Here is a 26,500-nt window from a genome sequence, read left to right on the forward strand (position 1 = left end):
ACCACGTCTGCCAACAGGGGAGGGCGTGTTGCCAATTCGTTTTCGGCGGGCGTTTTTCCGTGTCGCTTTGTGCCAACTAGGCGAAGGGTCGCCGCTGGAGAGAATTTTTCTGTTTTCTTCGACTTCCACCCCCGGCATTTTTTTCGATCTGATTCACATCGAAGGAACGACAAATCGTTCGTTCGTTCGCTCGCACAGGAGCGACGATTCTATTCGCGTTTCTGTTCCTCGAATAAAGTTCCGCCGTTCTTCGCCTCGCGGATGCTGCGCGACCAACGCGACAGGCTCTAGTGACTGGCGGTCTTAAAATAAAGACGATCGCGGGGGACCGTTTCGAGATTTCAATGTCGATTGCAACTACATTATTCTTAGTAAAACGAAAGTATGAGAGAAGCATAATTGTATCTAAATAGCGCGTGACGCGTTACGAGCACCTTAGCTATGTATTCGGAGCGTTTCTTCAACGTGCAATTTGATGTAATATTTCGGTATGAATTTAGTTCGAGTAACGTAGAAGTTGTATTTGATGTGAATACGATAAATGCGCTGATTGTCCATAATCGCCACTAAAGTTGGCGAATGTGATCAATTCTGGAACATTTACAGTATCGTCTCGAAATAAGCAACTCGGTCGGGACCGGCGTTCCGAGACAATACTGTAGACACCTCTTTAATAGAGACTAAACTTGGACTTCCTTAATATCTTGCTTAACCAAGTTCAACCAAGGTAGCTGTGACGAATCAGTAAAGTTTGACCGAGTCAAAACAGGGCGCACGCTAAGGAAATCGGAGCGAAATTCCGCCAACTTTCTTCATGTTTTAATTTCTCTATTTATGACAAAGTACAATCAGATACAAAGGAATGAAACACCATTCGAAGAGGTTATTTCTTTCTGGGAGCCTTCTGTTTCTCCTTCCCCTTGAAGATGGTCGGATCGATGACGTTGATGGGCCCGTTGTTCCACAGCGAAGTGGAGATGGTCTCCGTGGGCTCGAGAGTGGAGGGCAGTAGATGCGGCCCGACGAGGAAGTAGACCTGCTCGACCCACGTGGGCAGAGGAACGCCAGCCACGCAGCACTGCCACAAAGGCAGGCCAAGATGGACGAGCATCATGCGAAAGTACACGGTGAATGTGTCGGCCAAGTGGTACCATCGATCCGCGTCCTCTCGATGCAACCAGATACCAGGAGACTCTTGCTCCGGTTTCGCACGGTACACCAGATAGACCTTGGCCTTTCCACTCTCGGGGAAACAACGGGCGATCTCGAACATTTTGCAGCCCCGCGAGTCGGCCGACGGAAGCGCGATCGCGTTTTCCTGGCTGGCTGAGCTTCCTGGCTCCGTCTCTGATCTCTCCGGATCGGTTTCCGGTCTCGAGGACTCCGCCTGGGGCTCTTTACCGCTGTACCGTTTCAAGGAAGACAGACTGCCGACCTCCATGCGGCCCACCGAGAATTCCTCGCCTGCGAAAACGTGCGGTGGTCAGGGTTACAGGGAAATTTTGCAGAGAGAATACGAGCCCCGGATTCATTCGCGAGAATAAAAAACAAACGAGTCTCCCCGCTGCCCTTTCACCCACTGGCGTCGCCCGTTGGAGGGATTCGTTTGTTTTCATTCTTAAGAATAAATCTGGGATTTTGTTCCCTTTATTCGTTATAAAATTCGCCTCGACTCTAAAGCAGCGTTTCGAAAATAGAACCGTGTCGCTTGTGGTCTGGGCGATCGTGGTCGCCGTATGATTTTTATAACGTCATTGAAATGGTAAAATTAACGTTAAGGCCCCAAATTTTATGACGATCACGATCTCTACAACCTGAACGTAACAAATAAGACATTCTTCGCCCTGTTCTCTCCCTTCGAAGAAAAGGCGAAGGAAATTCGTGTCACCCGGGCGAATATCTCCGCGAATAGCAGACGGAGAGTCAAGAGTTCCATGAAGCTTTTCGCGCCAGGTGCGAAGAAAGGCGAAACGAGAGTATTGATTTCTCCCGCGTTTGAAACGTCGCGAATGGAACTATCGAGCGATCGTTAATAGTTTCTCGTTTAATAATTAGCGCGAGCTCCAGGGGACACGTCGATAGGAACAACGAGTAAATCGACGCAACGGACGCTGTCGAGGCGTCGACAAAGGAAATCCTGGAAACTCGCGGATAATTCTCGTAATGAGTTACCCGCTATCTCGAGGTTCCACAGAAGCTGAAAGCCGTCGATCGAGGCGTAGAAGTTCCGAACATCCTCCGGGAGCAGGCAGCAATGCCTTTGCTCCCAGCTCGCGATGGCCGTGCACTCGCATCCGTTTCTTCTCTCCACTCGTACATTTTTCACGTAGACGATATTCTCCAGAATCTTAACCACGCCTAGCGTGAGGTTCTCGTAAAAGGAATCCTCGGTAACGACGTCCACGTAAAAGGACATGGCTGCGAGCGCAGTCGCGAACTGCGGCGTGCAAAGAAATTACCAGCTCGTATCATTAATTCGCACAAGTCGCAAGCAAACGATAGAGTACAAATTTTGTACGCGTTCGTACTCCGATGTAACGTGTAATGAAGTTACTAGCTCGTATAATTACTTACAAGTCACAAGCAAACGTATCGATAGAGTACAAATTTTGTACGCGTTAATACTCCGATGCGTGTACCTACGAGTCTCAGTTAAAGCGGGTCCGCCTCGTGTCCCTTGTACATTCTCGCAAGACCTTCATCTTCCAATTCGTCGCGACGTATTTTTCATTTTCCCCCCTGGATCGTTGCGCCCTCTCCCAACCCCCGCAATGCTTCGCTGTATTCTTCCTTCGGTTGGAATTCCGTCGTCTCCTGCGCGGGTATTCCCAAGCTTCGCTGCGGGAGTCCGAGTCGCTTCTAATATTTGCGGAATCGAGGCCAGTCGACTAAATCGTCCGGTTGTTGATCGCCATGGTGACCGAATATCAAACCGAGGCACCGTGTCTGGTTTTCAGCGTTCGCCAGCCCTAGGGGTCGTCGGTATCGAACGCTTGCGCAGGTTCGCTTGCACGACAGGTGTGGGAGAGGGTGCAGGTGGACTAATTATTATGCACGCACGGGGGAGTTTCTTTTCAGGCGGCGTGGCACTGCCATTTCGAATCGGAATGATTGTATACTATTTTCGGGCGTGCATTATTAACTATCAATCGAGGGCAGCGACGTCGGGGCCAATTAGAGTCGTGTTTGAAAGGTTGCTGGATCCGGAGGTAAAAATGCTCCCTCCTTGGTGCGACGCGTGCACCCCTCCCACATTCCCCGTCTATTATCCTCTATCCGCTATCTTGTCTTTCGACCTCGCTTCCCGTGTCAACCCCTTTCCGAACCCCTTCGTGCTCGCGTCTACGCGCGATCGTCATCGATCTTTCCGTTTAATCCGCATTTATGCTTTGTCGAGGATGTGTAACGGGATCGCGAACAAAAATACGAAAGAGGGATGATTTTAAAGGTAATCCATAATCGGTAAAAATACTACCGGATGTGGGTGAATTATATTTGAAAAATGAAAGGTACCAGAATTATGTCCGACGCGCGATGTACACCAGGGCGAGGGGTCGAGGGGTTAAGTCCCTTTTCACCTGATTAACACGCTCCGTTGAGGCTTCGCAGTTCAAGCCATACAGTACTGGATTTCACGAGATTCAATATTCGTACGTCGTGCGGTACGAAATGAGTTTAGCAGAAAAAAAATTAGCGTACACGCTAAACAGGATACTAAACTGAAAGAACGTCGGAAGTGAAGACCTAATGTCTTGGCTTGTGAATGGAGATATAATGGAGCACCTTAACGAGATCAACGGGGGCCGCCGGGCGCCCCCCCATTGACTACCTGGAATTAGAACATTTTCCTTTAACAGTGCAAATAGACATCTAAAAAATTATTAAGCCTTTCACAAATTGATAAACAAGTATTCCCTTATGAATTCAGCAATGGTTTAACGATCCCTTCGATTTGTCTTTTTATAGGAGATCTTCCTGCCACTTTGCACCCTAGGCGTCTTGATCGTGGTCAAGGTCTTGCCACCAAATCCGAATTATCCCGCAATGACAACGCAGAGGCAGGAAGGTGGTATATTCGAGGCGTTCAACAGTTCGAAGAATCACACTGTAGCCGTTGTTCCTAACTCGACGGAAACTTTGGTGAGTACTTGCGGGTCGGGTTACAGATCCGATAAGATCTGTTGCTTGTCGCGTGAATGTCAACGTTGAGATTTTTCATCGTACAATGAAAACCGGTCTCGAGTCGTTTCGCAATGTTTTGCTTTCGTTTTAGAACTTTTTGAACTCTATGAACACCCTGTGGTTGTCGATGTGGGATTATCCCGGCAAGCTGCCCTTGAATTTTATGGTGTTCGATACGAAGGACGATCTGCAAGCGGCGTATTGGCGGGACCCGTATAGCGTACCCATAGCAGTGATCTTCGAAGACTCCGAACCTATATCACAACGTCTCCTGTATGCTAATTGGATTCTATTGTACAATCTAATGGGATCTCTCGCGTGAATTGAAATTCGTATTTGTATGCTTTCTAGCTACGAGATAAGAACTAATCCTTCGTACACGAATCCACCTTCGCCGACTGAATTGTATTCCGCTCCAGTTACTTGTAGAAAGGATACCAGTCACTGGATGGGTGGCGTATTGTCGATAGAGACCGGTGGATCGTGCCCCGTAAACAATTACTTACACTCCGGTTTCCTTGCGTTACAATTGATAATGGACATTACAAAGATAAGAGTACGACCTTGTTTATTTCGTTTCGCCGAAAGATTATATTTAATAACGACGATATGCTAATGGTATCTGTGCGTGTGTGTGTGTTTTTGCGATTTGCAGCTGGATACAGGAAACGCTGACGTAACCGTACCGGATGTTAAACTCGAGATGTTTCCAAAGGAAGCTTTTACTGCAGGTAAACTTAGGATGTTTAGAATATTTGACAGATATCATCCTGCTGTACGTTTCTGCACGTTGAGTTATAAATAATGTCTATCTAATATTAGAAAAAAGATAGTAGACTAATGATTATAGAAGAAAGAAGATACCTTTGTTAGAGAGATTACTTTTATATTTGAAAAAAAAAAAACCTGTTTAATTTTTTTCTCGTGGGCATACTTCTAAGAATATCTTTTATTTAGACTGGATGCTGGCCTTTAGAGTTGTTATACCTCTCTTTATGGTTCTGGCTCTTTCGCAATTCGTCACTTATCTCCTGATCCTGATTGTCGGTGAGAAGGAGAAAAAGATCAAGGAAGGAATGAAGATAATGGGCCTAAAAGATTCTATCTTTTGGTAGGTTTTGCTGTTTACGGTAGCGCAGTTCACAGATTCTATTTGATTTCAGAAAGCAACGCATGTTTAATAACACGTTTCTTGCACGAAGCCAATCGATAGAGAAATTTGCACAGAAAGTGTCCGAATTTTGTTCGAACTCGTAAGAAATAATTCCCTTTCTCGTTTCAGGTTGTCTTGGTTCATTATCTACAGCGTCTTTGTCTTGTTGCTATCCGCTGTTGCGGTGATATTACTTTTTACCCTTCAGATGTTTCAGCACACACACTTTCTACCGATATTCCTTTTAGTAGTGCTCTACAGTTTTTCCATAATCATGTTTGCTTTCATGATAACGCCGTTCTTCGACAAGTCACGGGTAAGCGTTCGATTAAAAGATATTTTATTTTCGAAATCAATAGCAGCATAAAAATATGCTTCGCTTCTACTTTCCAGACCGCTGGTGTACTAGGCAACTTTGCCGTGACGATATTAAGCTTGATGTACTTTATCCAAGTTTTTGTGAAAGACTCTAGTTCAATCTCGTTCTGGGTAGTCTCTCTACTCAGTCCAACGGGCGTTGCTTTGGCAATGGATAAGGTTTGTATCTAAGAGATGTATTATTAACCAATGTAGCACACGCTATTACCGAAAGATTGGCAATTTAAAGAATATGTTTATAGGCACTTGTACTGGATTTACAAGGAGAGGGGGTTAACTTCGACAATCTTTGGTCAGGCCCTGGTATACCGTTTGGAGGGAGTCTCATCATGATGACTTTAGATATATTTCTGTATGCCTGTTTAGCCTACTATTTCGACTCCGTCATACCGAGTATGTATTTCAAACATGTTCTCGTTTAATACGTTCCTTATTAAATAAACGTTTATTCTAGGCGAGTATGGAATAAAACGATCTCCCTGGTTTTGCTTTACGCCTCGATTTTGGTTTCAGAGAAAAGCTCCACGGGTGGGTTTAATGCATAATAATACAAAGTATCGAATGCATTGGAAACTGGAAAAAATTTTGTTCACAGTCGTATTTACAGGTACCGTCGTCGAATGGCGAGTCGAACTCTTTTATACCTGGCGAGGAAACCAATCGCGACATCGAGCCAGTGGTGCGAGAAATGAAAGGACGCGAAGCTATTAGGATAGTCGGCCTTTATAAATCGTATCACAAATGTCGCAAGCCAGAAATCAAAGCTGTAGATGGAATCAACCTAACCATCTACGAGGGACAAATTACGGCCATACTCGGGCATAACGGTGCTGGCAAAACGAGTCTCTTCAACATACTGACTGGTCTCACTGCACCTACCGCGGGCACTGCCTTGATTTTCGGTTACGACGTCAGGGATTCCAACGACATGCAAATGATCAGAAGTATGACTGGCGTTTGTCCGCAACACGATATCCTCTTTGATCTACTGACACCACGAGAGCATCTTGAATTCTTCGCCGCTGTACGAGGTATTCCAAAGGGAATGATTGAGCACGAGGTTAGTATTCGATATTATCGAATATTAAAATACCTATTGTTTATATAAAATCAAGGATTTGTAATCGAATCGAGTCGTTAACGATACTTTCTCTGATCATCTTTAGGTGCAGAAGACATTGAAAGACATTGACTTGAACGAGCAAGCGGATACTTTCGCGAAACATTTAAGCGGTGGCCAGAAAAGGAAATTATCCGTGGGTATTGCCATTATAGGTGATCCGAAGATCATTATCCTGGACGAACCGACTGCTGGCGTAGATCCTTACTCCAGGAGACAGATGTGGTCCTTTTTGCAATCCAGGCGCCATGGAAAAGTAATTTTATTAACAACACATTTTATGGACGAGGCAGACATATTAGCAGACAGGAAAGCGGTTATCAGTAAAGGAAAGTTAAGATGCTGCGGTAGTTCTTTGTTCTTGAAGAATAAATTCGGCATTGGATATCACTTAACGTAAGTCGAAAACATACTACCGTATTTCCTTGAAAGATGTTCACAGTTTGTTTTTATTTTACGCTTGTGCAATAGTAATTAAACAAATTTCGTATAAGTATTACCTTAGTGTGTGGCTGTATCACTTTCGCGTATCGAGGTCTGACAGGCGAACATCTTCTAAGAAAGTACTTTAAATAATAAAGCGTGCATTCGGTACACATTTATGTTTGCATTATAAAAATACCACACAGATTGGTACTTGAGGGAAACGCGAGGGAGCATGCCATTTCCAGATTAGTAAGTTCTCATGTAACAAAGTCGGAGAAAGCGAGACGTCACGGGCGCGAGCTGAGTTTCATTTTGCCGCACAACTCCGTGGAAAATTTTGCACCACTTTTCTCAGCCATAGAACACGAGATTAGGACTCGATCGAGTCGGCTGGGGATTAGCAGTTACGGGGTTTCTATGACTACATTGGAAGAAGTGTTTCTACATCTAGAGAAAGACGAGGGCACCGAGTGCACGATGGATAATTTATCTAAAAAAATGGTGCGTAACCGTGCACTAAGCAGGTCATTGTCGTTGCAATCCAAAAGCACTTCTTATCAAAGTTTGCAGAACGAAGGTGTCACTGTTCAAAACGATGGTCAGGCGAAAGGTGAGTTCATATTAGCCCGCGCAAAGTATTATTGAGATCTTAAATGTATCGCGCTTAATTTTAGGCGCAGGAGATTTACCAGAAGGCATTCAAAATGATAGAAACCCTCCTATTCTCGGCCTCGGATTAGACCCCATAAAGATCCGGCCTAATTTCCTACAAATTCTATACGCTTTGCTCCGCGTAAGGATACTCAGGCTCTTTAGGAACATCCAGTTACTGTACTTCACTATCGTTGCGCCTCTTCTTCTGGTAGTCCTTGGCCTCTATTTGAATAGCATTCAAATGGTTGAAATCAAAATGCAATCTCTCAGATTGAACACTGGTACGTCATGTCTTTCGTTATTAAAAAGCTGTTTTTTTTTTATTTTATTTAAAAGTGCTCTGTCAGATGCTAAACTCTCCTTGAATATTTTTACTTTCCGTTCTTTGAGGAAGGAAAAAATTTGTTTGAACAAACGTATGTACGTATGTGTATGTCTGTTAACATGATTGGGTCTGTACGTTTGAATAGATATCAATGAAACTTTATATTTCAGTTCAACATTCTGATTTCAAAATCTGATTAGATTTTGATCAAAATTGGTCCATGGATAATGATGGTTAACTCTTGATTTTTATTTTTTTATATATATATATATATTTGCTATTTATTCATTGCTTGCATAAACTACATTAATAATGTACTTGGTTAATGTTTTAATTAATATAGTTAGTTGTTTGTTTTGGCTTCGGTAGGCACATACGGCAACGAGACTAAAATTTTGTACGCGAACAGTACCGATCACGATATCACGGACTTAATCGAGGGACTCCATCACGACGTGAAGTATATTGACGAATACTACGGAAGTTTCACAAATTTATTGAAAATAGCACCGCATATGGCCGCTTTCAATATTAGCGAGTACAATGAACAGAGGATCAACTTAACCGTCGCTTATAACGACACCATGCAACATTCCCTACCAATTCTGATCAATCTTTTATCCAACACCTATCACAGGTAAGATCGATAATTCTTCATTTCTAAATTATTCTAAATTGAAATATTTACACGCAAGATTTGTTGTTTATGATTAGGTTGACCTCGGACAAAAGTTTTTCGAAACCGATCGAAGTTAAGACACATCCCTTTCAGCAAACTTCCCAACCGCAGGAGTTCAATATTGGTACAGGTAGCTCTACTGTGTTTATCGGAATGCATTTCGTACTGTTGCCAATAACTCTAGTTGTAGACATGGTCTACGATCGAGAAGTAAGATATCTTCTTCGGATGTCTGTTAAAACATACACTAATTGTTTGACTAATTTTCAATCTTACGTGCCCTTAGATAAAAGCGAAGAATCAACTTCGCGTGAACGGTCTGTCATTTTCTATGTATTTCCTGACGTACTTCATTGTACTCGTCGGCCTGATAATGTTCATTTGCTTGTGCATTCTCGGCATTATATTTCTCTTCGATGTGCCTTCGCTTCAAGAAATACCAGCACTTATCACTCTTGGCGGTCTTCTGATGCTTTACTGTCCGTCGTCCATTCTCTTTTCGACATGTTTGAGTTATATCTTTGACAAGATGGACTCCGCTCTGAGTATCTTGCCCAATATCGCAACTTTCTTCGGACTTTTCCCTTTTATACTAGTCACGACTCTTGATATGCTAGGTCTCAGTAAGTAACAATCGCAAATAAAATAATTTTTTAAGGATCGAATCTCTGTAGACTCATAAACGTTAAATATCGAATAACTAATTTTTCAGGTGGAACAGCAGCATTTATTTTACATGTAATCTTTTCTTTGTTGAATACATTGTACGTGCCATATGCTGCGGTGTATTATGTAGAACGAGTCCACCTGATGTGCTCCATTAATGCCGCTTGTCATCATCTGACTATGTCCGATTATCTTACCACAGAAATTATTTTAATGGCCTTTGGCGTGCTACTGCATTGTCCGGTGTGGTTCTTTATACTTTTGCTGTTGGACATTAAAAAGAGTGGCGGCAACGTCGGCGATATCTTCAAGCACTTCCTGGTTAGAATATTCTTTACATAGTCTGGGCTCATGCTTGTTACTTTAAATGATCATTATATACATTAAATATCACAGCGTAACGGCGGTTCTATCGGCGAGGAAATAATGGAGAATTCGGATATCGGAGAGCACGAGGACGCAGACGTTAAAGCCGAGAGGCAAAAAGTTTTCAATCTCATTACGTCATCATCCGTTCAAGAACCACCTGTAGTTCTAGTACAGGTATTTAGTTAATTTTGTATTATTCGTTTAAACATATATACGCATTCAATTTTAATTGTATTAAAATGTTATATTTATTAGAACTTGAGAAAAGAATATCGACAAAGAGAGTCAGGATCGTGTAGTTGTTGTCTCAAACAAGAGGAAGAAGCTAATCAGATACAACGAAAGGTCGCCGTAAGAAATCTGTCGTTAGCCGTTGAACCAGGAGAAGTATTCGGTTTATTAGGTCATAACGGCGCTGGTAAAACTACAACAATGAAGATCATCATAGCAGAAGAAGCGGCCACTCGAGGTAGGGTGCAGATCGGTGGTCATAACATTAATTCCAATATGGCAGAAGCTTTCAGACAGATGGGATATTGCCCTCAACACGATGCTCAGTGGAAAAATATTACGGTTAGAGAACATTTAGAATGTTACGCTGCGATACGTGGCGTACCGTGGGGAGACATCGGCAGGTGATTCATTCAAATTCAAATTCAAATTCTTAAAGAAATAATTAGAAATAATGAAAATAATACAAATTCCGTTTTATAGAATCGTAGACTTATATCTTACTGGTTTACAAATTCATGAGCACGCCGATAAGCAGACTCAAGAATGTTCGGGTGGAACTAGGAGGAAGCTTAGTTTTGCCATGGCGATGATCGGAGGTCCAAAAGTTGTTCTAATGGATGAACCTAGTACGGGAATGGATCCTAGGTCGAAAAGGTTTTTATGGGATACAATTCTCGCCAGTTTTCAGGTTGGTTTCTTTAACAGAATATTTGTTTCGATCTCTGATGTCATTTCTTCAATGGTAAACTTCTTACGACAGGGTGGTAGAGGAGCAATTTTAACGACCCATTCAATGGAAGAAGCTGATGCTTTGTGTTCTAGAGTGGGTATAATGGTGAAAGGAGAATTGAGGTGTATTGGTTCTACCCAACATCTGAAAAATCTCTATGGTGCTGGCTACACCCTTGAGATGAAACTCTTAGGCGGCGATTGTACGCCGACAACACCTTCAGGTGACAGGATTACGGGTTTGAAAGAATTTGTTTCCAGTCTCTTTCCAGATGCAAGTCTGGAAGAAAGCTTCGCTGACAGATTAGTTTTCGGCGTTCCCCAACACGCAGTCACCTCGCTGGCCGAGTGCTTTATGCAGTTGGAGAAGGGTAAGCGTAAAACTAACAAGTGCATCGCGTAATATATCTTAGCGCTATGGATCGTTACTTCAATCGAAATTTGAATTTCTAGCCAAACTCGAGTTGGATATCGAAGAGTACAGCTTCAGCCAAACCACTCTGGAGCAGGTTTTTCTCAAATTTTCTCACTATGACGAAACTGACTCGGGAGAATGATAACTCGTAAAGAGGAATGTGTTTGTTCTTATGTGTTGCATAGTGATATAATCGTGGAACTGTTCAAGTCGTGCGAAAAGTGTGATAAAATGTTCTTCTCTTTGAGAAAAGTGATTTGTTCTGTAGTGTTCTGACGCGAATACTATCCAGAACCGCGAAGACAGGAACGTTCTTTGGATTCTAAATATCGAGAACATTATAATAGTTGCAAACAAGATTTCACATTATCATTCGATGCAGACTTTGAAGTTAAGTATTCCTGTTTTAATTCTGACGATCCTGTAAGTGAAAAATGTCGTAATACTTACGATACACATCGATCGACCTAATACAGAAAAAGAAGAATTAGATGGTATACGCTTTTTTTTTATGCTGATATTGTTCCGCGCTGTTATGTTCATCAGAGAATTACAGTGACTTCCTGGTGAGTGAAGTAAATAAACAGACGTGTAAAATTGACTTGTAAATAGTGGAGACTGAACGATTAATCCCATTATCAACAGAAGCGGTAATAATACTATTCAACGCTCATCGTTTTGAAATTGTATTGTAATCTAGTCTATTATTCGATTCCTACGAATAGCTCTCGCAATTAATATTGCTGTGGAATTGGAACGTTATTATTATCATTATAAGTATATAAACATTCGTTGACAGGGAAGAGAATAAGGAATCAACGCATCAATATTAAATTCTTTTTAAACGCAGTGAATTCAATGAATTACCTATCTACACTGACATAGTGGATAACCCTGAAAAGGTTTGTTCATTTAGCAACATCTTTAATCGCTCGTGATTATTTCGAACGTTGTTAACATGATGACACCGTTGTTTAGAGAAAGACGCCGCTATATCAAGAAAGAGCTGCATATATACAATCGAGTGACTTAAATTGTGCATATAATGTAGTATCTAGTATATATTTATAAATATTTCTCCAACTGGCTTGTGGTCTTTATCAAAGCCTTTTGAATAACGAGAAAGACACGATAGGTTGTTAATCTTGCCTCAATAGCACGTAAGATGATAATAATTTGACGTGAGACTTTTCGTAATGAAAACCATTGAAGCATGATAGAGGAATTTGAATTTGATAAAAGATAATATGTAGACAAATTTTTATGGTCCATGAAATGAAACTTTATTGCAACATACGCGTGTAGATTTGATAATTTATTCTAGCTAAATCTAATCACTATAAAGTTCTGTGCTAGCAATATTTCCAATAGTGTATTTACTAATAATACGTTCATTCCTCTTGACAACTCTGAATTTATATTTATTTAGTTTTTTTTTTGCAAATATGGACACAATTACTCATCATCAGAAACAAAAAATCTAAAACTGACAAAAACAGTCATTTTCTATTACGTTATGCAAGTCTATGCTTTAAACAGTTTTTAAATTTGACAATTTGTAGGTAGGTGTAGGAAGTACTAAATGTCTCATCTTATACAGGTCAGACTGTAAGCATAACTAAATTTGGTATGTGTAAAAGGATTCATTATTGGAAGGGGGTAGTCATAGGTATTGAGAAAAAAGTGTATGTTCTCAAAACTTTTCGTAGGGGAATGTTTTTGTTTTAGATGTAAACGTGCATACGTTCGATATCCCGAGGACAGAGTCTCGAAAAATCGAGCGAAAAAAAAATAGTAAAAGCACCATTTGGAGGACTGAATGAAATATTTTGTAGACGATAGCACATAGGTAGTAAAAAATTTAAATCTCATCATAAAGGATGTATTGATTTTTGTAAATAAAACTCGTTATAAGAATTATTCATATTATAAATATATATATGTTATATATATTATATATATATCATATATATGTATATATACATAGGAAGTATGAAATAATTTAAAAAAAAAAAAATAAATAAAAAAAATATGCGCTCCAACACGCGCGCATTTATAGGGATTGTGTACATACGCACAACTCTCGTTCTAGCTAATACCATATGATATAAAATTTAGTCAATTATGGAATTACACGAATGAAAACAAAAACTACAGACAATTTTATGAGAATCATACATAAATATATAAATGTGCGTATATTTATATATTTATATGAAGTATAATATATACATATACGTATACCATTTTTTAAAACAAATGTCACAATTAATAAGATACACAAGGATATTATAAACATTCCTAAAGACGAGAACCGTTGCTGCATTAAGAGATAGGCATACTTGCATTCACGCCAATTAATTTTCTTTCTTTTTCTTTTTTTATCTGTAGTTATACCATCATCTATCTTCTCTACTGATATTAATCGCCACTTTTTGGCTTTACTTTTTACAGCTCGTTCATACATGTCGAACTTTCATATCGATCGATATATATGTATATACACAAATAAATATACAGAAATATATATTAATATATATATATGGATTTATATTTATGTATGTAATTGAAGAGTTTGCAACGCTAATCATTTCCATTTCAAACATGTCTTGAATATAGACTCGAGGAATCACGCTCAACAAACGAAATTAAATTCCGTTACTAATCTCATTTTAAATTTCAACTTCCATTAATTGAGACATAATTGAGACAATTGATAAAAGGCATAATTATCTCTTCTATTGCAAACCATTAATACTCTTTAAAAAAATATTGTAACAGTACCATATACCATTAAATTAATTTCAATTACATTTTGAAATTTAAGCCTTACTTATTCTACAGTGATTTCTAAGGTTGCTATCGAAAACTTTCTAGTACTTCACGTTTTCTACATCGTAACTATGGAGAAGTACATAGAAATATGATGCTGTATAACGCTGTCCTATTATTTACAGAATCTACTGAGATTCCGAGTGTACGTGAAACATTGTTTCCTTGCGAGAATGACCAGGTGCACATAGTCGAAACTTAAGCTTGTAAATTGAATGTAAAATTGATTACCAATTGGTATGTATGATTTTATAGGAGTAATATATACATATATATGTATCGAGATACGAACCAGCAACCATTGTCGGCCGGTTTTTCGTTTTGTACATCAACGATCTCGTTCGTACGAGTGAAATGAACGGCAAAAACGAGAGTTTATCCTTTGCACGTACGCACTCATGCACCCACGCGCGCGCGATCGGCGCATCACGACTTTGCGCGTATAGATAAGACACGCACTCACACTCAAGGAAATTAAGAGAGAAAGAGACTCGTATAAAATAGATACAATTATTAAATGCGATTATCATCATCAATAAGCTACACGCCGAATACACCCTGTCAATGAACGATTGACTTTGCGGAACTACGTATTTGTTGTGTAAAGTGAATGTAATCAATTGGTTAACGGAAGCTTTTTCACCAATAAAAAAAGATCAGTTAAACATTTACGAAGTGTCCTTCTTCAAGCGTTACGTGTTTTTTAATTATAAACAGCGACGCATTATACCACCGTGGAGTCCAAGGCAAAATGAAATTTGGGGGTCTTTCTTGAAGAAGGAACGAACGAAGGACACTTTTAAATTAAATCCTCGTTTTATTGAGACAATAAAACAATAAAGGTTTTAGCTCAATAATGGTCATGCTTATTTGTAGCAATAGTAAATAAGTTTTTTTAGTGGAAAAACTTATTCTTCGTACGCTATAAGCAAGTAAGTGTAACGAGTGTTTTTAAATGTTGATTTTGACGGACTCCTTTGACGGATGCCCTAGGCAGATAACATTCTTGTCTTCAGTATAATGCGCCACTGACTGTAAAGCAAGAAGGCTAAAAAGTGTCACAAATACCGAGGAGTTTCTTGTTTCTTAAATCTATCTATTGTTGCTTAATGTATAATTTAGACTAATCAATAATGATACACATTCCATCTAATTGATACTATTTATTATGTACTAATTAGCATGGTTTAAGGATAAGCATATTTTCTTTTGAAAGACTTCATTTCGCGGTATGGTGCGCGTATAATAGAAATCCACTGATTTTAGATGATCTTTTGAGGATCTTACATTTATACGATGAATTAAACTCATAACATTTGTTACGGTATCTTCCGATATCTTACATTTATTTTTACTAGACGAAAAATAATATTCGTTAAACAAAATTATATTTATATAATCTTTTACACAGTTGAAAAGACAATAGCTTCATTCGGATTAATTGGCTTCGATTTTATATACAGTTTTTGTAAATTATTCAAACTCTTTGTGTTGTAAAAGAAAGATTTTAAACTACCACGAAATTATTTGTACTACTACATAGATAGCATGAATTTCAGGAATTAGCGTACAATACATATTTGTCCTCCATTTGTATTTATACTAATAATTCTTACGTACGTATATAATTATATATATACACGTATATGTATAGTATATGCTTTCTACCGAACAGAATTTACATATAATGAAAAGTGTTCGTCACGTTTCGTGAACTGCAAGGCGTATCAAAAGATTTCTGATTATCCTTAACAATAGCGAGCCACTTTTACTAAGATATCTTGATGATTTGTTTACTAATGATTGCCGACGATAACGATAATAATTAACTCTGTAAAGGGCGTTAGGTCCGTCGCTTCGGATAAATAAATTTACAACTTTCAATTTATTGTATTATTGTTATATTACAATAAATATATGTATACAAGACGGTTTATAAAATTGCAAAGAAAATTTATTTATGATCAGCTCGTTTCATGATGTTCAACGTACGCATGGTGAATCACTTACAAGCTGCCTGAATAATTTATTGACTTTTAGCGAGAGACAAATGATTCAAGTAAATCTTACGTGGTTTCAAGGGCCAATCGGATAATATCCTCCTCGAAACCAAGCAAAATTTGGTCGAAGCATTTTCACCAATCGCTAAATGTTATTTGGATGACCTGCTTAAAGTACCTCACCCTGTATAACAATTATACTAACAAAATATCGTCCATGGCGAAAACTGTCCTACATAGTCCTCCATAGATGTTCTCTATTATCGTTACCCATATTTTAAATGTTTCTCTGGTTATATGGTGACATCTGATAATTACCCTTTTTTACAGTATTGTTCAGTATTGTTACAGAGGAATTTCTGCATTTTTTCAAGTGCGCATGCGTCTTGTAATTTAAGGAGCATTTAAGATATGGCCGAGCTCAGAAGTTGCAGAGTCTTATTTGATCTTATTTAGAACCTTCTTGTCCAGGAGCTTTACAGCTAAAGTTTGGGTTAATGAAATGATCGAATAATTTATTAATTACGCAATTTGATTTGATAAGAGTCCAGTACACCAGCGCTTATATGTAAATACATATATATCAGGCAGGCGATCGCTTTAATTTGGTTAATTTGTTTAGAGTTGACATTAGTCTGAAAATGCGGGAAACGAATATCAAAGGCTCCAATACGAATTTTACGTCTGTAAAACTACTCTGTGTTATTGCAGACAGTACATATAATGTACTTAACAATATTTGTATGCAATCGTCGTAGTTTGACAACATTAACGTTTGAACCAGTTTGAACGTAACACCAGATCGACACGTGAGCCACATTGTAAGTTTTCTTAACAATTTTATTATTAATCATTCTCGCGCGTAATTCTTTGTTTCTGTTTAATTGCCTAATAATAACTGAAAAATTATAAGGATGTCTAAATGCTACTACAAAAGTACTACTTTTGCTTTCTTTGAAAATGATTTATTCTTACATCATGATTATAATAACATTTACATGCATATAATTTAATCGTAAGATTCTTCGCATTTTACATTCAGTTTATCCTAGAACGTTTTCCAAATTTGTTGCTTTTTTACAAGTATGTCATTAAAAAGATCTTAACTATTACAAAAACACCTCTATTTTTACATATAAAATTTCTTTATATACACGATGATATATGTCCTGTGCTCTATAACAGTATAGAGAAATATATATTGTAGTACGGTTTTATTTCTATTATTCATAATAAAATCTTGTTTGTTTCAAGTTTATTAAAATACAGACACATATAACTGCATTTAGAAAATAATATCAGATTATTTAAATTTCATCAGAATTCTAAACATAATCTTTTAATTGAAATATTTTTAATTTAAGATACATGTCGTAACTGTACATAAGAATATTAAAATGCATATTAACAAGATTTTATTATTTATTTCTATTAATATTCTTACATGGAAGGTAGTTATGTATTACTGTTACGAAATAAAGTTTCATGTATTTTGTTGAATTTATGAAATCAGAATAACAGCAGACTTCTGTGTAAGTCTGCAAGCTCCCTTTACTATATAACTTTACATATTTTTGTTACTTTCTGTTAAAAACATGGTACAATTATTATAAATCATAAAAAAGGTGATTTAAAAGTTCTTCTATATTCACGCTTTTAACTATCGATACATCTCTTGATCTCTGTTACAAAATATTGAAAATTACATCCTTAACGTGTATTATATAGCATAGTATATTCTAGAAACATTTCCACTTTTCTTTATCTCATAAAAGAACTGAAATGTTTATTAACAAAAGTAGAAAAAGGATGAGATTATACTAAGCAAAATATAAAAAGATCATTTCAATCTGTGAAGTAAATATTTCTAAATTGTTTTCTACCTTATGAATTCAATTAATTCTTGATACAATAAATTAATTACATGTCTAGTTTTAACTTTGTTCCTAATATGATTTTGAACATTTTAATCACTGAAGCAAAATATGAAATGATACTTACGAAACTAAAACTTTTCAGGACCTCTACACGAGAACATTTTATAAAGCAATTTAACAGCTATCAAATAATGTTTTCATTTGTCCGTGAAATTTCGAGAGGTCCAAATTGTATACATAGAAGTTTTAAATTCCTATTTATAATATATTACAATACATATATTTACCACGAATCGGTCTTAAAATTTAGGCTATTTTAGTGTTGAAATATCCCTAACTTTCATGATTAAATTATGTTTAAACCGAAGTTTAAGACTAAATAAAATTATTATACAACCGATCATTTTAATATTTTGTGCTACCATCGAAAACGCTTTTCATAAAATTCACATTTGTTCTTTACATGAGATCAAAATGTACGAAAATGGTAGCATTCACGTATGTTAATATGTTTGGTGAAGTTACTACAAAATGTTTTAAAAATGCAGTATTTTTTCTTCATTCATATTTGACGAAATTATTGCAATTTTTTACAAACTTTATTTTTACATCTTTTTTTTTCTCTATGAGACACATATAACTGCATTTCTTAGTTTTACCAATGATCAGGACAATAAGTAGAAAATATAAGAAAAATGCAAATCGTAATCTTAAAAATTCCAATAATTTAAAGTTTCCTCCTTCAGGTGGAGAGGTACAAACGATGATAATCGTTTGCTCCAAAAGCACAATTACATTTTGGACATTTTCGCTGTCGTGTCTCATATCTTGTACGTAAGCAATCCCAACAGAATACGTGAAAACATTTGGTCAAAACTGCATCTTTGCGTTTTACTTTGCAAGAAGGACAAGTGAGAGTCTCTTTGTACTCCCGTAATTCTTCAGCCATTACTTCGTCCAAAGTTTCTGCGAGTTCTATCTTTTTCATCCTCTCTACTTTACGTCTCAATTGAGCTATCTCCTCCTGTACAAAAATACAATAATAAAAATAACTGAAGTTTCCTATCGAATGTTAAATAGTTTTCGACCTTAATAAATAGGATCAATCATCTTTTCTAAATCGTACCTGTAGTCTCTTTGTTTTGTAAGCTTCTGCTTCCAAGGAACTGGTTTTTTCAGCTACAACTTGTTGTGCTTCCTTCATCTGAGAATGATATTTTTCTAACCGAACAAAAAATATAATGTATACATATATATATATAAATGAATGTTTTCATTAAAGAATATCCAAAAATTTATAATCAAGTCTCTTACCTAGATGAAGCTTTAAATCAGCTGCAGACTGAGCGCTTTCGATAGCTTTTCGTTTATGCATCTCCATTGCCTGTTGTCTCAAAGCCAATTCTTTTTCGACGGTAGCAAGGGAGTTCTGCAGAAGACGTTCTTTCTCTTCTAATTTACGAACAACCACGTTGGCAGCTTCGACTTGCGTTGTTAACGTAGACACTTGTTCCTTCAAAACGTCCTTCTCTTCTCTGGCCAATTTGTGCAGTTGATTGCTCTTAATCCTTTCAGTCATAAGTTTGAAATTCGCGTCATCCTTTTCGCGTAACTGTTGTATCAATCTAGAGTTCTGTTCTTGCATGTCTTCGAACGCTTGTCCAGTTACTTCCATTTCGTTTAAAAGAGCCTCTTCTTCCTGGAGCCACACACAACTCTGTTCAGCATTATTCTCAGTTCATGGTTTTAAGCAAGATTCGTATTTCAGACAGTTTACCAACAGACCTGGGCAAATTTCATTTAAGATGAAAATAATATTTTTCCGTCTATTTACGAATAGAAAATTAATTATTTTTTTATTGAAGCAAATGACTATTTCATCTTATATTCACCTAGAGAATATGCTAGCAAAGTTTGTGCGAGTACCTGTGAAGTAAGGTAACATGTTATTTGAAATAATATTTCAAATAACGTTAGTTAAAACATGTCCAGATCTGTTTACCAATAGGTTAATAAGCTGTTCTTATTTGATTTATTGCAAATCGTTGATATGGGAATTTACCTGTTTCTGTGAAGCAACTTGGCGCTGAAGAGTATACGCTTGCTCCTCCAGCTTTTTAATTTTTATTTGTGCATCCTCGTCTGCTAACTTTTTGCGTTCCTCGCGTTTGCTTTCCTGAAAAGGGAATGCGTTCATTACGAAATAATTCTATATGTTTCAGGAAATAGTAAAACGAAGTCTTATAATAAACACGTACTTGGATTTTCTTTATTTGTTGGCGTAATTCTTCCAATTCCGCTCTCGTTTTTCGTTCAGCGGCCATTAATTGTACTTTATCTCTTTGCTCTTTTCCAACGCCTTTGTACATATCTAATAATAATTTCATTTCCTTCATTTCGTTCACAGCCTTTCTATAATTATAACGAAACAATGTTAAACGTTAAATAATAAATACATATAAAGCGTAAGGACTAAAATTCTTCACAATGTTAGTTCGTACGTTGTTTAAATATTATATGTGAACGTACTTCAGTTGTGCTTTCAGGTCTCTGACAAGTTCTGATTCCGCAACTTTCGTATCTTTATTGCGATGAGCAGGATCACGGTGTTCAGTTTTAACAGTTTCTTTCTTAATATCCTTCTCGCGTTTAATATCTTTTTCTTTTTTTAGAGTTGGGGAAGTTAATGTCAAAGAATCCGGAGTACCTTTATTTCCTTCTCCTTCTCCAACTTCAATAGTCTCAACTTCTTCTTCTCCACATTCTCGTTTTATCGATACGCCACTTTCTTCTTTAATCTACGTTAACAGAAACATATAAATCCATTATATTAGAAACTATTTTTACATCATTTTTAAGTGCAGATATATTATTTTGTACCTGTGTAGAACCTGGAAGAGAATTGGACGCGTCTTCTTCTTTTCCACTGCCATCCGAATTATTACCTTCCTTATTTTCCTGCGATGTTTGTTGACCTAATTTAGCTGTAAGATCCTCGATTTCTTTCTTTAGCTACAATAAAGCATTGGTATCAGCTACAAAAACCTCAAATTATTCGCATGTTTTTGTTTTCAAAATGTATAGTTAATAAAACATACTCTTGGTATTTCTGAAGAGGCTTCTTTGTATTTCCGTTTATAACGATGAACTTCACCTTTTAGCTGTTGATTATGATTCTGAAGAGATGTTATCAAATGTCTCATTTCTCTATTTATTGGTCCTGTTTGTTCATTTGCAGCTAAATTTTGTTCAAATTCGATTCTTAGCATTTCATATTCCTTTCGTAATTGTGCTAACACATCCTCCAGTTGTATGCATTCTCCGCGCAGTTTTTTTTGAGCCATCAATTCTTCGCTCTGTCAATAATAAATTTATATAAATTCTGTCTAATTCATATAAAGAAATGAATATACTTGCCTCCATCATTTCGATGTGACGCAAATGAGCGTTTTTGCTGGATTGTAACTGTTGACGTGCATCGTCTAATTGGGTTTTCAATTGCATTGATTCATTGTATAATACAGAAAATTGCGATTGTAAACATTTGTACTCTGTTGTTTCAACGATTACCGATTCTGGAAGTTGTCGTATCTGTAAATATAAAATATATTTCAAATAGAATTAAAAATAATACTCAATACGATTTTCAGGCAATATTCGATTTTTTACGTATACTTTATTAGAAAGTAAAGAAGTAAACACAAGAAACAAGTAAAAACAAGTTAAACATGAATATTTATTGCACATGAAATTAATTTACATTCTGTATCGTGCATTGTAAAGATTTGATATACAGAAACTAAGGAACTCACATCCATTTTTAATTTTTCTACTTCTTTCAATGCATCGCGATGTTGTTGATGCAATTTGTCCAATTCTTGTAACCTATTATTAGCTAACTCTCTTGTTTCTTCTAATTCTCTTTGTAAATCTTCGAGCTGTATAGAAAGCAAAATTAAACGAATTAATTTTAATTGAGAAACAACATTGTATCGACGAAAGAGTACGCCATACCTTCGTTTGCGAAACGCTAGATGCAACCAGGGTATTTGGTTTATTACTACCCTTCTCATCTGTACCATGTATTTGTTGAAACGCCTTTAGCTTTTCAATCGCTTCTCCAAGATGGTGTTCTAATTTATCGTTACGTGCTCGCACTTTATTCAATTCATACTGAAGATCATCTACTTGATTACGAAGTTCCGCGGCAAGTGTATCTTTTCCTGTGATAGTGTCTTGTAGTTCTGACATCTATAAAGTAATATATTCGTTGAAAAAAAAAATACTCACACAAGAATATAACTTGTTAAAGTAAATAAACTTAAGTTACCTTTAACGAAATGGTATGATATTTTTCATGGAGCTGTATGTTTATTGCTTGAAGGTTCCTATTTTCCATTTGTATTTCAGCATTTGCTCTGCGCACCACTTCATCAATATTAGGTGTCTCTTCTGAGATTAAACAGCATGTCAATTTATGTTTTAACTCATTATTTTTACAAAGACATGAAATTAAATTACCTCCATCAAATTCCCCTTTGAGAGCAAGAGTAATTTTTTCATTTCTTTGAGAAAGACGATCAAATGCCTGTACAACTTTAGAAACTGCACGTTTGGAAACTTGAACACGATTTGCTAGTTTATCATCCAACTCTTCCTTATCCCAGGAAGAGAGTTGCATGAGAAACGATGTCGTGGCTTCACTTTCATCTAGAATTAATAATAATAACTGTATAACTTACACATACTTAACGGAGTAACAGTTCTATACAATTTACTCCTTACTTTTATTTTCTGATTCATCTGCTGTTTCAGCATCAAATCTCTGAAGTAATACACGTATGTCTTCGTTTAACTGATTCCAGTAGCGATTTACAACATTGAGTACGGCATCATCCTGCATTTGTCGTTTTTCTAATTGTTCAATCCGTTGCCTTAATTCTGCCTCTACTCTATGACGCTGTTCTAACCGCTATAAGGATTAACGCAACAGAACTAAGTAACTACATGAAGTATCAAATATTTATCAAGTTATCATATATCAAAATTATTAAAGAATGATGCCAAATATTAAAATAAAACGAGTAAAAATGTTACCCCGATCTAGGTATTAGACAATATCTTGAAGTTCTTAATTGTTTAAATTATTATGTGCTAGCAATCTGATACCCATTTTCTATGATTGTGAAAGAAATAAACAACAAAAGTTGAGATTAATGGAAACAAAATGATATGTAAATACTTTTGCAATTGAATGTTTTTTTTTTTTTTGCTGTTTTTTCAACGTTATCCCATTTTACCCGCGATCGTAAATTAGTGTTACGTCGAAGACTTCACCTGGGCCAATTTTTTGTTTTGAAATTGTAGAACTTTCATGTCCATTTCTTCGAGGGTTGATATAGGTCCGATTAAAATAGGTTCGAATTGAACTTTTTTAATGGGTGGCTGGGAACCCGAATCCCCGCTGTCTGCAGGTCGTTTTGACATTTTGTAGTCCTTTCTGAAATCAACGAACGAAGAAAATGCTTCACGAACGATACATTTGTAACACGATTTACAGTTCAGTGTCTACGAAATTTGTTATCGATCAAAAAGAATCCGTACCTTGTACCGTGTATTAATACCTTCAGCGATGCTCTCCACAAATACTTTGGAGTTTCGATATCGCTATGTCATTTTTGTACGTCTAAAACCTGCCGAAAAGAGTTTACTTTCGACAGATCTTTACATTTTATTGTAGATGATCGACAAAAATTACGTGCCCATAACGGAAGCCGCCATTGTGTCACAGCGTTGCGTTGCATACGCGGCAAATCAAAAAATAAGGTGAAAACATCGACATTCACCATGAATACGAAATCGACATAGACGCGAAACACGATCTCGTTCCCTTCTTGTACTCGCCGCTAGATAACTCTTACTCCGAGCAACTTTCTGTTTCTCGCAACAGCAACTCTAGTCTCTTTCTTCTCTACGCCCAAAAATTAAATTCGTTAATTATGCTAATTAGAGACCCTCTGGCACTAATTAAATTGAGAGTCCATCTATTGCAAATCGAGCAAAATAAAAATGTGGATAACATCGCCTGTTACCACGCCGATGGAAGATATTTCGTGTTGGGCTTGAATCACCTTTTTCCTTTATTTTCTTATAAATTGTTCGATACAAAAATCTTTAAATATTTGGGTAATGTAAAAGAACATAATTGTATCTTGTAACGTTATATATTTGATATATTTGATACGTTAATTTATTCATCGGTGAACGCTTTAAGAGAGTGCGATTCGTAGTAGGTTAAATTCAAAATTAACGTCAGCGTTTCCATAGAGATCCACCTGGTATGAAATTAACCGCGCGTATAGATCAAACTTGTGAAAAGGAACACTCTGCTCTGTCGAACAGACGAGAGGATTTTTTGAGATTTACATATAAAAATAGGGAAGAATGATACGCAATCGTGCATTCGCTTTGGTTCCTCCGCCCCCTTCGAGGTTCACCTTAAACGAATGGCATCTTAATAATCGTCATAGGTATATATAATATAATCTAACTTAAAACATATACAAATTATTATAGATTAGCGTTATTAATAGTTGGTATTTTTCATATCTCTATTTTTAACGTTTTCGTTTCGATTTAACCAGGTACCGATGTTCCGAGGCACAGCAAGAGCTAGCGGACCGACTTCTAGCAGAGACGAAACGCGTATGCGAATTAAGCACCGAGAAGGCAAAGAGCAACAAGGATGAGACAGATCACAGGCTCGAGGAGAAACTGGAGGACATCGAGTTTTGCAAAAGAGAATTACTGCGCATAAGGAAGGAAGTACTTCTCGAGAGCGATTCTCTATCGGTATACAAAGAACGCATCATGGATGCTTTATCATCCGTGAAGAGGAATGCCCTCGCTATTTGTGAGAAATGTCTAATTTTTAGGTCAGCATAACAAAAATCTGATTATGTATTAATCCGGATGTTATATTAACAATCTTCGTTATCGCATTGTAGGGAACATAGGCTGGGAATCGATCTGGTTCGCGACGATGTCGACAGAGAATTGTTGAAGGAATGCGAGGTGATCAAGGGTGTCGAAAATCTGCTGGTACGCGTTCTGGAGCAAACTCAAGAACAAATACGCCGGCTAAAAGCAACGCTCTATTATATGGATCACGACCTCGAAGATAAGGAGAACAACCTGCGTATAGACAGACATAATTTGACTTTGAAAGAGACTGGCATGAATTTAAGCATTTATCACGGCACCTCGCGGCTCGATCCATCGTACGCGTCGCTCTTATAGTCCTTTTACTTAATTTTCCTGCTTTCTGTATTTGCAAAGCTTAATCGTTTGAGATTCATTGTTCTCTGTTAAGAACCATCGAGCTGAACGAGTGGGAAATGCAAACAAACAATAACATCGATGCCGCTTCGAAAGAGATAAATAGCGCCAGACCGATGCGTTGTTATATCGACACGATAATAAAACAGTCGATTGACGACTTGAACGATCAGAAGAACGCCACCGATAATGCTTTTATACGACGCATCGATGAAACGAAAGAAGCTAAAACGAAGTTAGAACTACAGCACTCCGAGGTGCGTGGTTCTATGTAGCTCTAACTGAAACATTTCTAGACTTTATAGTTTACGATTTATGATAATATCGTGCTTCGACGAAAACAATTACGTATAATAGTATGACGATTCTGTAGATCACTCTCTTAATAAGTCAGGTCTTTCCCCCACTATTGCCTTAAAATCAACATAGTCCGTATGAATATATAATGCAAAGTAGACCATAACGTATCTTATCTGCAGATAATGCGACAAGCGAATGAAATGAAAGACAATATCACGCGCATAGAGAAATCAATCGCGGAAAAAGAATGCTATTTAGCCCTGGCCCATACGAGACTCGGTAATCGTTGTCAACGACCTGGTCTGGAGCTCACGCGAGACCTGGTAGAGACCCAACTCGTAAAAGAAGTATACGATTTACGCAACATCGTGTCGAATTTGCAAACCGCTATGTTCGAGGTTCGTATCGTGAAATGGTCAATCAATTTGTTTTTTACTTTAGTGTTATTATTATACGACCGAATGTTATAGGCACAGGCATCGCTGCGCTACCTGTTGAAGACGCAAATTCAAATTGAAGAAGATATCAACATTAAAGCGAATACGTTGAAAATCGACGAGGTCGACTGCATGACTCTTCGTCAGAGTATGGACTATCATGCGTATTAAACAACTTATATACAAGTTTATTGAAATGTAATAAAAAATAATGTGTTGGATCTGTGTTACCTTCAAAGTTTGAATAACGCCATCTTGCATTTAATTCCCGCGACAACTAGATGTTTGCGGAAAAGGAGATTACGATTGGTGTACTCAGGGATAACTCTAACTTGTGCATGCGCAGGCACACTGTTATTAGCATCAGTAAAGTATCTAATACGATC

At 37.3% G+C, this 26,500-nt stretch overlaps 4 protein-coding genes across 13 annotated transcripts in view; 2 read left to right on the forward strand and 2 right to left on the reverse strand.

Moving 5' to 3' along the window:
• Positions 1–14,833, forward strand: part of LOC128881246 (cholesterol transporter ABCA5-like) — a 34,890-nt gene extending 20,057 nt beyond the window's left edge. For 4 of the 6 annotated variants that reach the window (XM_054132089.1, XM_054132090.1, XM_054132091.1 and 1 more), the window contains 22 exons: positions 3,967–4,140; positions 4,274–4,455; positions 4,534–4,738; positions 4,838–4,913; positions 5,140–5,293; positions 5,465–5,651; positions 5,729–5,872; positions 5,956–6,106; positions 6,168–6,241; positions 6,309–6,773; positions 6,880–7,229; positions 7,463–7,869; positions 7,934–8,194; positions 8,608–8,875; positions 8,953–9,127; positions 9,204–9,540; positions 9,630–9,904; positions 9,980–10,126; positions 10,208–10,587; positions 10,667–10,874; positions 10,947–11,286; positions 11,369–14,833. In XM_054132089.1, the coding sequence (XP_053988064.1) occupies positions 3,967–4,140; positions 4,274–4,455; positions 4,534–4,738; positions 4,838–4,913; positions 5,140–5,293; positions 5,465–5,651; positions 5,729–5,872; positions 5,956–6,106; positions 6,168–6,241; positions 6,309–6,773; positions 6,880–7,229; positions 7,463–7,869; positions 7,934–8,194; positions 8,608–8,875; positions 8,953–9,127; positions 9,204–9,540; positions 9,630–9,904; positions 9,980–10,126; positions 10,208–10,587; positions 10,667–10,874; positions 10,947–11,286; positions 11,369–11,472 (5,064 nt within the window). In that variant the 3' untranslated portion in view covers positions 11,473–14,833. The remainder of the gene's footprint in view (positions 1–3,966; positions 4,141–4,273; positions 4,456–4,533; positions 4,739–4,837; positions 4,914–5,139; positions 5,294–5,464; positions 5,652–5,728; positions 5,873–5,955; positions 6,107–6,167; positions 6,242–6,308; positions 6,774–6,879; positions 7,230–7,462; positions 7,870–7,933; positions 8,195–8,607; positions 8,876–8,952; positions 9,128–9,203; positions 9,541–9,629; positions 9,905–9,979; positions 10,127–10,207; positions 10,588–10,666; positions 10,875–10,946; positions 11,287–11,368) is intronic. The other 2 variants (XM_054132094.1, XM_054132093.1) reach the window with 2 other exon arrangements.
• Positions 650–3,783, reverse strand: LOC128881247 (tubulin polyglutamylase complex subunit 2). Its single transcript, XM_054132095.1, has 3 exons — positions 2,644–3,783; positions 2,173–2,437; positions 650–1,464 (listed from the first exon to the last, which is right to left on the reverse strand). Exons 2-3 carry the CDS (start codon positions 2,414–2,416, stop codon positions 884–886), a joined length of 825 nt encoding a protein of 274 aa, XP_053988070.1. The 5' UTR covers positions 2,417–2,437; positions 2,644–3,783; the 3' UTR covers positions 650–883.
• A 2,052-nt stretch (positions 14,834–16,885) lies between the features above and the next one.
• Positions 16,886–26,419, forward strand: LOC128881252 (tektin-1). Of its 3 annotated transcripts, none has more exons than XM_054132114.1 (7): positions 16,886–16,983; positions 24,367–24,569; positions 24,684–24,974; positions 25,047–25,319; positions 25,412–25,634; positions 25,857–26,075; positions 26,148–26,419. In XM_054132114.1, the coding sequence occupies exons 2-7, from the start codon at positions 24,484–24,486 to the stop codon at positions 26,283–26,285; spliced, it is 1,230 nt and encodes a 409-aa protein (XP_053988089.1). In that variant the 5' UTR covers positions 16,886–16,983; positions 24,367–24,483; the 3' UTR covers positions 26,286–26,419. The 3 variants fall into 3 exon arrangements, with proteins under 3 accessions (XP_053988089.1, XP_053988088.1, XP_053988087.1); XM_054132113.1 differs by lacking the exon at positions 16,886–16,983 and adding an exon at positions 24,020–24,225; XM_054132112.1 differs by lacking the exon at positions 16,886–16,983 and having other exon boundaries at positions 24,020–24,569.
• On the reverse strand, positions 18,745–23,832 carry LOC128881249 (E3 ubiquitin-protein ligase Bre1). 3 transcript variants are annotated; one of them, XM_054132103.1, is made up of 16 exons: positions 23,644–23,830; positions 23,377–23,539; positions 22,825–23,011; positions 22,561–22,749; positions 22,370–22,491; positions 22,054–22,290; positions 21,852–21,977; positions 21,457–21,630; positions 21,138–21,395; positions 20,920–21,051; positions 20,569–20,837; positions 20,298–20,451; positions 20,102–20,215; positions 19,354–19,756; positions 19,166–19,260; positions 18,745–19,063 (listed from the first exon to the last, which is right to left on the reverse strand). In XM_054132103.1, exons 2-16 carry the CDS (start codon positions 23,524–23,526, stop codon positions 18,782–18,784), a joined length of 2,892 nt encoding a protein of 963 aa, XP_053988078.1. In that variant the 5' UTR covers positions 23,527–23,539; positions 23,644–23,830; the 3' UTR covers positions 18,745–18,781. The 3 variants fall into 3 exon arrangements, with proteins under 3 accessions (XP_053988078.1, XP_053988077.1, XP_053988076.1); XM_054132102.1 differs by having other exon boundaries at positions 19,354–19,738; positions 22,370–22,749; positions 23,644–23,832; XM_054132101.1 differs by having other exon boundaries at positions 22,370–22,749; positions 23,644–23,832.
• Positions 26,420–26,500: the final 81 nt, after the last annotated feature.

This window comes from Hylaeus volcanicus, chromosome 8, assembly GCF_026283585.1.
Source record: "Hylaeus volcanicus isolate JK05 chromosome 8, UHH_iyHylVolc1.0_haploid, whole genome shotgun sequence".
NCBI classification, from domain to species: domain Eukaryota; kingdom Metazoa; phylum Arthropoda; class Insecta; order Hymenoptera; family Colletidae; genus Hylaeus; species Hylaeus volcanicus.

Bases quoted from the DNA above. Each gene is read 5' to 3' on its own strand.
- LOC128881247 (XM_054132095.1), bottom strand. From the start codon at position 2,416: ATGTCCTTTTACGTGGACGTCGTTACCGAGGATTCCTTTTACGAGAAC. The intron at 1,465-2,172 runs GTAACTCATTAC...ACGTTTTCGCAG, and splicing joins GTGGAACCTCGAGATAGCGG to GCGAGGAATTCTCGGTGGGC.
- LOC128881249 (XM_054132101.1), bottom strand. From the start codon at position 23,526: ATGTCAAAACGACCTGCAGACAGCGGGGATTCGGGTTCCCAGCCACCC. The intron at 21,631-21,851 runs GTGAGTTCCTTA...TTATATTTACAG, and splicing joins TAGAAAAATTAAAAATGGAT to ATACGACAACTTCCAGAATC. The intron at 20,838-20,919 runs GTACAAAATAAT...CTGTTAACGTAG, and splicing joins CTCTTCCAGGTTCTACACAG to ATTAAAGAAGAAAGTGGCGT.
- LOC128881252 (XM_054132114.1), top strand. From the start codon at position 24,484: ATGATACGCAATCGTGCATTCGCTTTGGTTCCTCCGCCCCCTTCGAGG. The intron at 24,570-24,683 runs GTATATATAATA...CGATTTAACCAG, and splicing joins CATCTTAATAATCGTCATAG to GTACCGATGTTCCGAGGCAC. The intron at 25,320-25,411 runs GTACGCGTCGCT...TTCTCTGTTAAG, and splicing joins ACCTCGCGGCTCGATCCATC to AACCATCGAGCTGAACGAGT.